We start from the raw sequence: 10,788 nt of genomic DNA, 5'->3' as shown, positions 1-10,788 counted from the left end.
AATGACAGTCTTGTTGTTACCAAATGCTATGAGTTGAGTGTTCCCACCAAAACTCATGTTGGGACCTTAATTCCCAGTGCAGCAATGTTGGGAGGTGGTACCTTTAAGAAGTGGGGCCTAATGGGAGGCATCTGAGTCACGGGGGCTCCCTCTGCTCATATGGGCAGCATGCTGCCAATCCTTCTACAGTTCTTGTCAGTGAGTGACCTCTCTCTCTCACGTGAGACCTCTCTCTCCCATGAAACAGGATTAGTTTCTGAGAGCGAGCTGTTATGAAGTGATTACAACTCTCATGTTCTGCCCCTTTGCACGTGCTCCCTTCACCCTTGACCTTCTGCCATGTTATGACACAGCACAGAAGCCCTCACCAGAAGCAAGCAGATGCTGGCCCCATGCTCTTGGACTTCCCAGCCATCAGAATCATGAGCCAAATAAACCTCTTTTCTTTATAAATTACCCAGCTAAGGTATTCTATTATGGCAACACTAAAGATACTAAAACACCATGATTTCAGAAAATGAGACTGGCTGAGATCAATGTGTCAGATTAATGTATAAAGGGCAATAGTCACAGTACCGCTGTACTCCACTACCTCTCACCATCAGTGAAGAAACTTCTACAGCACTAAGGAGAAGGCCCATTTGGTAGACCCCACTTGGATGACTTGGGATGATGGGATTAAGACTTTACCTTAATTACAATAGAAACTTATGCTTACATGCCCTCTGGTAGGCTGTACAGCAGTTAGGGAGTGAGTTCCCTCCTATAGTTGTGAGTACATGCATTGACATGGCTCTCCCTATGCTATGGTATGGAAAATATATATGAGCTCCTTCTTTGAGTAGGAAAAATATACATTATAGGTCTCTTCTATTTAATTAAAAAGAAACTATGAAATAAATCACTCATAAATAAAGAATGCTTTCTTTATTCACATGCTGAGTCCTTTATGCTAACAAGAAAAATAGAGAATATAGAATTTCTTTCTCATGGAGCTAAACAAAGAGCCTACTTGCTGATTAATGAAACTGAGATAAAAGTATCACATATTACGTTTGACTATGTTATCTTCTCCATCATAAGGTACAAATCTCTTGTTTTCCTCATTTTCAATCCAAAGAGACAAGGATTTTTGCCAAATTTTTCTACTAATGGAGCCCATCTTAACCCATCTAAGACATGAACATCTTTATTCTGGTAGACATCAAGGTTTGTGAAATAGGTTTTATATATTGCCAGCCATCATAGTACATTGTATAGGTGATGGTGACAGGACATAAATTGTACCTGTTATTAATCTCTTCAGATGCAAATTAACTTAAATTGAACTTGCGACTTTGTTCTTTCCCAAGTTAAACCAAATCCTTTGTTTCGTGAATAAAAAGAAAATTTAGTAAAATTTCCTGTTTCTTTGTTATAGCTGCTTACAAAGTGAATAAAAGTGTTTTAGACAGTCTGCAAACAATATAGTCCTGTGCTTTTCCAATATTTTATCCCTTAAAATTCCTGAAGTTGATCATAAAGAATCTACAAGTAAGATAAGTTTGGGGCTGTACTACTACTTCCTATTTTTAAAACATGTGGATAACATTTTTTTTTCAGTTTGTTTCAATTAATAATAATAGCAGCAACTAATTATCATTTATTGATACCCTGCTATGTTTAAGCACTGTGCTATATGCTTTGCAAACATTCATTTAATGTTTATGGTAACCCTGTAAGGTAGGCATTATTTCTGCTTTACAGATGAGGGAACTGAGACTCAGAGTGGTTACCTACCACAGAGCATTGATTTTGTATCACCCCAACCACTGCTGCCTTGTAACTGAATTTCAGCCTCAACAGCAAACTCCTAAGTTTATCAGCCAACTCCTAAGTTGATAACTCCTTAGTTATCAAGCATTAATCTGTTACCATAAAAACTTGTCCTGAAATATTACAATTTAAGAAAATTTGGGCAATACTAGATAACATACAAAGATAGAAAAATACTCAGGTGAGGTCACACAAAAGCCAATAATGGGCCAGGTGTGGTGGCTCACACCTGTAATCTCAGCAGCTTGGGAGGCTGAGGGAGGAGAACTGCTTGAAGCCAGGAGTTCAAGACCAGCCTGGGCAACGTAGCAAGACCCTGTCTCTACAAAAATTTTAAAATTAGCTGGCTGCAGTGGCATGTGCTTGTAGTCCTAGCTACTCAGGAGGCGGAGATGGGAAGATCCCTTGAGCCCAGGGGTCTCAGGCTGCAGTCAGCTATGATGGTGCTAGTGCACTAGTCTGGGTGACAGTGTGAGACCTTATCTCTTAAAAAAATTAATAAGGGCTGGGTGCAGTGGCTCACGCCTGTAATCCCAACACTTTGGGAGGCCAAGGCAGCTGGATCATGAGGTCAGGAGATCGAGACCATCCTGGCTAACACGGTGAAACCCCATCTCTACTAAAAATACAAAAAATTAGCTAGGCGTGGTGGCAGGCGCCTGTAGTCCCAGCTACTCGGGAGGCTGAGGCAGGAGAATGGCATGAACCCGGGAGGCAGAGCTTGCAGTGAGCCAAGATCGCACTACTGCACTCCAGCCTGGGCGACAGAGTGAGACTCCATCTCAAAAAAAAATAATAATAATGAATAAGAAAAAAAATAAAAAGCCAATAATGCCTAATGTTTTCCCCCTTTTTTGAAAGCAGAAAATTTCCCCCAAATTCTTCAATACCTTATTTGTTAGTTTTTGCTTTATTTTTGTAATCAAATAACAATACAAAAACACACAAATACCCTGCCAGCATCAGGTGCACCACAATCATGAAAGATAAAATAATCCCCATGCAATTAAATGACCATCAGCTACAGAACTTTGCAGCAGCTACAACTGACCCATTCTGGCTTCACATTCCTAATATGCATCTCTGCATATTATTCATAAAATACATTCTGAATCCAAAAATTAGATGAAATCATGGGCAACTCAGGAATCCTAATCTTCCTACTCGTCTACCTTTTGCACTAGCAGGAAAAAAATGGGAGGAAGGGAATAGGATATATCTAATAATTTCCAAAGCATCATTCCCATAGGAATGAGTAGGGAAGATGGGACCTCAGTTATCAGATCCATATACCAATTATGTCAAGAGGCAAAAGAAAACTGTCAGTACCAAAGCTAAGAAGTCTCAGTACTCCTTAATGACAAACTGTCCTTGGACACTGGCTCAGATTTAGTGAGTTAATTATTAGAAAAAGAACCCAGTTCTTGAGCTGACCAAGAATTACATAATGGGATAATTTAGGGAAAAGGCTCTTCATTACAAATTTTAAGATAGAATTCAGGAATCCTGCCTTCTATTCTGGCTTTGGTCAAGACAGTGAGGTCATATCACTAGATAACTCAGTTGGCAGCACATGAATTAGAACACACAATCATTAAAATATCCAATGTCTAAACCCAGTGTCTTCAATAATCTATCCCAATTCTACTCTATATTACAATCCCTTTTGGAGAGCAAACCCTCCAGAACACACTTCTACAGTCTTTATAGGAAATATTTATGGGTCTGTCAAGAATGATGATCTTGAATGAAAGAACCTTCTATAATATCCAATACAGTAGCCGCTGGTCACACAGAGCTACTGAGCACTTAGAAAGTGGCTAGTGTGACTGAGGAACTGGATTTAAAATTTCAATTAATCTTAATACGAATAGCTACATACGGCTAGAGGCTATGGTACTGGACAGTATAGTTCTAGATGGTACAACAGTTAATTTTTAGTGACTAAAAATGCATTTGAAAAAAAAAAAATCTCTTCTTAAGCCCCAACAAAATAGCCAGGAAATCACATTATTTGCTCAAAAATACCCTTTCTTTGGGTAAACCCCTGAGGCCAGTAATGATGTATCTCTACTCAATAAGGGAAGAGAAAATAAAGTAATTTAATAGCAATTCTAGCTTCAGGTTCTCATGGTTCCTTTGCTTACTCTCAGGATTACTCTGTACGTGTTCTTTTGAAGCTATTACTATCTTACCTTAAATTTTTAAAAGTCCTCCTCTCTTCATCCTTGGTGGATGAATCTCTCATTGGACAGATCCAATAACCTGGTGATTGGGGTCTTCCCATCCTTTAAACTGGGAGGTTGACTTTTTCCAAATGTTTTGACAAACACATCAAAGAAACTTTATAGCACAACAATCACAGAATACCTAAATTGTCATGGTCCAACAAGGAAGAAAAAACCATCACCAACCAGGCTTTGGGACTCAGGAAGATGAATTTGAGACGGAAAATGAAGGGATGAAGGACATTTCCCCTGAACAGTTTTTCCAAGTCCATTCATGAGGAAAATCTCCAACGTCGGGAGACTCAAAAGGCTTTTCTACGTGAATTTTCCGATGCTGACTGAGGTAGGCACTTCTGCTGAAGCATTTCTCACAGCTGGTACATTTGTAAGGTTTTTCCCCTATGTGGGTCCTCCGGTGCCTGATAAGGTTAAAGCTCTGACTGAAGCATTCACCACAATCAGGACATTTATAAGGTTTCTCTCCTGTATGTGTCCTTTGGTGAATCACCAGGGTGGAACTCTGACTGAAAGTTTTCCAGCACTCAGAACATCTGTAAGGTTTTTCTCCTGTATGTGTTCTCTGATGTCTAATGAGATGGGAGCTAAGGCCAAAACTCTTCCCACATTCACAACATCTGTATGGTTTCTCTCCTAACTGGATTCTGCATTCTTCTATCACATTGCAGTTCTGACTCAAACTTTCCTCATGTTCAGAACTTTCATAGGATTTCTCTCCTGTGTGCATTTTCTGGTGTGTAATAAGGTTTGAACTACGACTAAAATTCTTCCCACATTCTGGACATTGATAAGGCTTTTCTCCTGTATGTATTCTCTGATGTTTTATTAGAGTAGAATTACAACCAAAGCTTTTTCCACACTCAAGACATTTGTAGGGCTTCTCACCTGTGTGTGTCCGCTGGTGGCGAATGAGGCTGGAACTCTGACTAAAACTCTTCCCACAATCAGGGCACTTATAAGGTTTTTCTCCAGTGTGAGTCCTCTGATGTTCTATTAGGACATAGCTGTGACTGAAGCCTTTTCCGCAGACAGAACATTCATATGGTTTTTCACCTGTATGTGATCTGTGATGCTGAATAAGGTGAGAGCTGCTGCTGAATCTCTTCCCACACTCAGGACATTTATAGGGTTTCTCTCCCGTGTGAGTTCTCTCATGGATAATAAGATGGGAGGTATTGGTGAAGCTTTTCCCACATTCACCACACTGGTAGGGCTTCTCTCCTGTGTGCATTCTTAGATGCTGAATCAGGTGAGAACTGTTACAAAAGCATTTTGCACACTCAGAGCATTTATAAGGCTTTTCTCCTGAGTGGGTCCTCTGGTGAGTACGCAAATGAGAACTATTACTGAAGCTTTTCCAACATTCGGAACATTTATAGGGTCTGTCTACAAAGGATGAATTCTGCTGGACACAGGCATTGGTATGTTCTCCTGGGTCCCATTCCTGGTGATTGGGTTTTTCCTCCTCTTTAGCTAAAAAATTTCCCCAATTCTCTGATTTGCCATCACTCTCATAGGAATCATGACACCAAATCTCATCTTGAACCCATGTCAGTGGCATTTCTTTTGCATCCTCATGCTTATAATGTTGTGGTCTATGTCTTTTAGACCATTCTGAAGGTTTCTCTTTATCTGCCTTAGAATTACTGTGGTGAACAGTTTCCAAATTATTCATACTTGCATCTTCTGCAAGAATAAACAAATATTCTAACCATATTCCAAATCTCTGCCAGAGAAGTAAATTCTAAATTGCAGTGGAAGAGAGGAAATAACACTGTAAAACCTCATAAATAATTTCATATAAAAAAGTTTTTAAAGACAGTTTTACTTCTTTTCCTCTGTTTACCAGAAGCAGGTGGATTTTTTTTTGTACCTAGCAACAACAATAATGAATTATTTGAATCATTATTGGCAAAGGGAACATCGATCTAAAAATAAATGCATTAGGTTTTGTTCTAGAAGACTTAAGAGAAAAAACAGGATTGATGTGAATAGAAGTTAAATTGAACAGGATACCATCTCAGGTAAAAACTAGACAATAGCTTTGCTAAAATCTGAGCAAATGCTATAGAAATAACAATAGCCACTATTTATTAAGAACAGTAGCTTTGGATATGGTATCTCACTAATTCTAAAATATATGTGAAATAGATATTATTCATTTTCTTAAAGATGAGAACAATGAGGCTGAAATAATTAACACAGCTTATAAGTGACAGAACAAGGAATTAAATTAAGGTTTGTCTCATTCTAGTGTCCTGTTCTTTCTACATCAAATTTCCTAAGGATTCAGATCATTGTCTTGATCCCTCACCTGTGAAAGGGCTTTTCAAACTCTCCCTCTCCATAAAGCTGTTAGAATCTGAGACCAGCAGTTTTTTTTCTTGCTCCATCACAATGATCACAGCCAAGTTAGAGATCAGAAACCCTGTGGAAGGAAATAAATTATGTTTGGAGGTATTTGTTAAAGCTTATTCTTCCTCCTTCCTTCTCAACCATTCCAACACAACAATAGGAGGCATAGAATGTTCCATGAACCATACCGAAAATAAGAAACACAACTTTTAGCAGCCCTTTTAGAAAATCTTATCTCAGATCTAAGTGTTTATTAAGGGTTAACCCTGAAATAACAATGCAAAAAAGTAAATCTTCACATTAAAGGTCTGAGGATCAAGCTTCAAAGACAGAATACTAATCCTCATTGTCCACACGTAGCTTAGAAACACTTTTACTTTAAAAAGCAAAGTATTTTTTTTAAGACACCAATAATAAAACCTATAAAGACTTCAAGGAATCAATATGCAGGCATAAGCAGCAGCTAAAGAAAAAAAGCACCCTGTTTAGTTTCAAAAGAATAAATTGGTCTTGACAGAAGGAAACCTTTGAAGTCAATTTCAAAGGAAAGTTAGGATTTATATAACCAGTAAAGAGAAATTAGGACAAAGCCGAGGTGGAATAATTATAGCCAATAACCCTGCAATATAAAAAGGAGGCTAAAGAGGGACCTCTTCCTCCTTGCGCTTAGTTCCTAAGTCTATCATATTCACAATATCCATTTCAGCCTAAACTTCGTCTTCTGGAGCCAACAATCACTAACCTATTTTAAGGGACTAGAAAATGTTCCATCCTGGCTAATGCGGTGAAACCCCATCTCTACTAAAAATACAAAAAATTAGCCGGGCGTGGTGGCGGGCGCCTGTAGTCCCAGCTACTCAGGGGGCTGAGGCAGGAGAATCGCTTGAACCCAGGAGGCAGAGGTTGCAGTGAGCCGAGATCGTGCCATTGCACCACTCCAGCCTGGGTGACAGAGCAAGACTCTGTCTCAACAAAAAAAAAAAAAGAAAAAGAAAAAGAAGAAAATGTGATCTACCACAGGAAGGCAGTGACATATGGACTTTTGGCATCCATTTCAGAATATAAAGAATATCATTATTTGGGAGAAAAACAAGGACGTAAAAGGATATACAAATGCACACATTTTAAAAACAAAAAATAGTATATGTACTTATATTGTATCTTCACCATTACTGCCTATTATGTGCCAGGTAGTGAATGAAATAATTTGCACACATTTGTCATTTAATTCTTACAGTAGCCCTCTGAAGTGTATGAACTACCACCAGCATTTTATAGGATGAGTTTGAAAGGTATTAAGAAACTTTCCTAAGGTCACCTAGAAAGTGGTAGAGCAGGATTGAGCTCCAAGTCTGTTTGGATGCTGACCTTTTTCACCCTCTGATCTATTATCGTAAACTAGAACAGGACGCAGAGCTGGGCATAATCCCAAACTGCAAAGAATCCTCAAAGAGTCCCTTTATTTTAGAATATTTAGAATATTTAGAATACTGGCATTTTAAAACAGAGGTCTACATTCCTAAACCTTGTTAACAAAGTGAGTCGACATTCCCTAAGCACACTCAGCAAGTGGGGATTTGTTCTAGAGAAACGTGAAACTAGTCTACATTACTAATATCCCCAGTGTTTGAGTGGGGAGGAGAAAAAACCATACACCTGAATGCAAAAAAAGGAAGGGGGTGGAGTTGTTCGAATGGAGTTATATATTTTGCTGTCCTAAGTTACATATTGTTATCAGAGTATTTACAAAAGCAGCAAGAGTCTGGGCAACACATTACCATCCCCCCATTTTCCCTACTAAAATACTATTAAATTTGGCAGCAAAGGAGCCCCCAGAACAGTGGCTCAGCAAAATGGTGGCAAATGCAAGACCATACAAGGCTGCCATTAAGATGTCTCTCCACGGGGAAGGAGTGTTTTCACTGTTCTAGAGCAACAATGTGATCAGAGTGGGGCCGTGCTTTGATCAGAAAGCCTTCAAAGAAAATGCACTGCCTGAAGCCTAGTTTTAAGAACCGCTGGCTGGTACAAGTTGGAGACGCTGGGGGGTGAAGTTCCAGGATACCAGACGGTCTCCGGCCGACAAGATCCCGTAAGGGACCCCGCGGACAAGGATGACGGTGGCCCGTCGGCGGGAGATGCTGGGCCTTCGCCCCTGGCAGCAGCGGGAACTCTCTCCCGGACGTCCACTGCAGCCTGGACGGGGCTGTTTCCACTCCTCTAGCCCGCAACCCTCGGCTCCCTTCCCCCCAAGAAGGAACTCACTGTTCTGGGTGCTACACCCAAGGCGCCCTGCACCCCCAGCAGTCCGGGAGGAAGGCACCCCCTCTCCCTCTGACCCCACCAACCCAGGGTCCTAAACTCTCAAACCCGGAAGGCAGGAACAGGAAGTTACCCTCATCTCCCCCGGCGGCTTTGCTGGGGCCGCTCTAGGAAACAGTGATGGCCCACTCTCGTTGATCTTAACCCTTAGGGTCCTGGACCAGAAGGAACGTGGGGGTGGATTTCCTTTCCCTGTGCTGTGACCAGCCAACTGTGAACCTCATTCCTCTCACTTGTCAGGCGGCTTACGACAGGGGCCTGATTGGAGCTTATACTTTTCCTTGCCATCAGAATATCATCAGATTAATTATCATCACTATTAGAATCAAAATCAATCTAGTATTTTTCTTTTTTGAGACGGAGTCTCGCTGTTGCCCAGGCTGGAGTGCAGTGGCGCGATCTCGGCTCACTGCAAGCTCCGCCTCCTGGGTTCACGCCATCCTCCTGTCTCAGCCTCCCGAGTAGCTGGGACTACAGGTGCCTGCCACCATGCCCGGCTAATTTTTGTATTTTTGGTAGAGACGGGGTTTCACCGTGTTAGCCAGGATGGTCTCGATCTCCTGACCGCGTGATCCCTGCACCTCGGCCTCCCAAAGTGCTGGGATTACAGGCGTGAGCCACCGCGCCCGGCCTCAATCTAGTATTTTTAAACACCTATTGTTTCTGTTCCCACTGCTATGAACATGGATATATATTTACTTACCTGTGAAAGTTAGAAAGCTAAGGCATCCATTCACATATAAAACAATTCGTTTACAAGGCACCCTTATTAACACCTAGAAAAGTAGTTAATCCCTCCTCTTTCATTACAGAGAAAATAAAAACCAATCCCTTCATCTCACCTCTACCAAACAGAAATCTCTCAAGTCTGCACCCTGCCGTTTTCTTTCCTCCCTCCTGTTACAATACAGAGTCCCTCTGTGGCCTTTTTTTTTTTTTTTTTGAGATGGAGTTTCACTGTGTCACCAGTCTGGAGTGCAATGGCAGGATTTCGGCTCACTGCAACCTCTGCCTCCCGGGTTCAAGCAATTCTCCTGCCTCAGCCTCCCAAGTAGCTAGGACTACAGGTGTGTGCCACCATGCCCAGCTAATTTTTGCATTTTTAGTAGAGACAGGGTTTCACCATGTTGGCCAGGATGGTCTTGATCTCTTGACCTCATGATCTGCCCGCCTCAGCCTCCCAAAGTGCTGGGCTCTTTGGTATTTTAATAAGCCCTTTACTGGTACTCACTTTCCTACCTATCTTCTTGGAAACTTCACACTACCAACTAAACTCTCCATCCCTCCACCCCCATCCCCAAATAGTCCCTCAGCTTTTCTTTTCTCTTTTTACTCACAATGTTTCCATTTCATCAATTTTCCACTAACCTTAACATTTCTCCTGCAACAACAACAACAAAAAATCACTAGCATCACCAATGACCTCCATGATGTTAGTTAGTGCAACTGGTATTTTTAGTTCTCAGGTCCTTTTTCAGGAGGTTTGATATGGCTATGGACTTGTCTTCTAGAAACACTCTTTTGAGGTGACATCACATTCTCCTCCTTTTCTTCCAACATCTCTAGTCAGTCCTGTTAGTCTCTTTTCCAAGTCAGTCCCTCAAGATCATCCTCTCCTCTTATCACTGAATGTTCTCTGCCTAGGCAATCTCATCCACTCCCACATTTTCAAATACCACCTAGGCAGACAACTCAAAAATTTACTTCTCCAGCCCAAGCTACATGTCTGAGCTCTTCACTCATAACCAGTGGTCTACTTGGCATCTCATACAGGAAGTCTCAATAACACCTCAAAACCAAAATGTCAAAAATCAAAATCATAATCTGTCTTCTCTCTCACTGTTCTTCTCCATATACACACAAACACAAAATAAAACAAAATAAACCTGTTTCTCTTCCAATATTCTTTCAACCATCCATCCAGTTATATGGAAACCCAGAAGCCCTTCTTTTCACTTCCCTTTCCTTACCTTCCATATACAATTCATAAATAAGCCTCATCTGTTGTGTAATAAATAATTCTCACCTGTAGTTGTTTCTTCTAACCACC

General features: G+C 40.9%; 1 protein-coding gene across 1 annotated transcript; it reads right to left on the bottom strand.

Moving 5' to 3' along the window:
- Window positions 1-912: 912 nt before the first annotated feature.
- ZNF572 (zinc finger protein 572) lies at window positions 913-8,818 on the bottom strand. The gene is made up of 3 exons (XM_004047517.5): window positions 8,682-8,818; window positions 6,376-6,489; window positions 913-5,747 (listed from the first exon to the last, which is right to left on the bottom strand). Exons 2-3 carry the CDS (start codon window positions 6,452-6,454, stop codon window positions 4,243-4,245), a joined length of 1,584 nt encoding a protein of 527 aa, XP_004047565.3. The 5' UTR covers window positions 6,455-6,489; window positions 8,682-8,818; the 3' UTR covers window positions 913-4,242.
- Between the last annotated feature and the right edge of the window lie 1,970 nt (window positions 8,819-10,788).

Source organism: Gorilla gorilla, chromosome 7 (assembly GCF_029281585.2).
Source record: "Gorilla gorilla gorilla isolate KB3781 chromosome 7, NHGRI_mGorGor1-v2.1_pri, whole genome shotgun sequence".
Lineage (NCBI taxonomy): Eukaryota > Metazoa > Chordata > Mammalia > Primates > Hominidae > Gorilla > Gorilla gorilla.
The sequence above is the reverse complement of the archived record's forward strand: the minus strand, read 5'-3'. Positions and strand labels throughout refer to the sequence as shown.

Coding starts and splice junctions, on each gene's coding strand:
- ZNF572 (XM_004047517.5), bottom strand. CDS start 6,454: ATGGAGCAAGAAAAAAAACTGCTGGTCTCAGATTCTAACAGCTTTATG. Junction 5,748..6,375: donor TTTGAAAAGCCCTTTCACAG/GTGAGGGATCAA, acceptor TTATTCTTGCAG/AAGATGCAAGTATGAATAAT.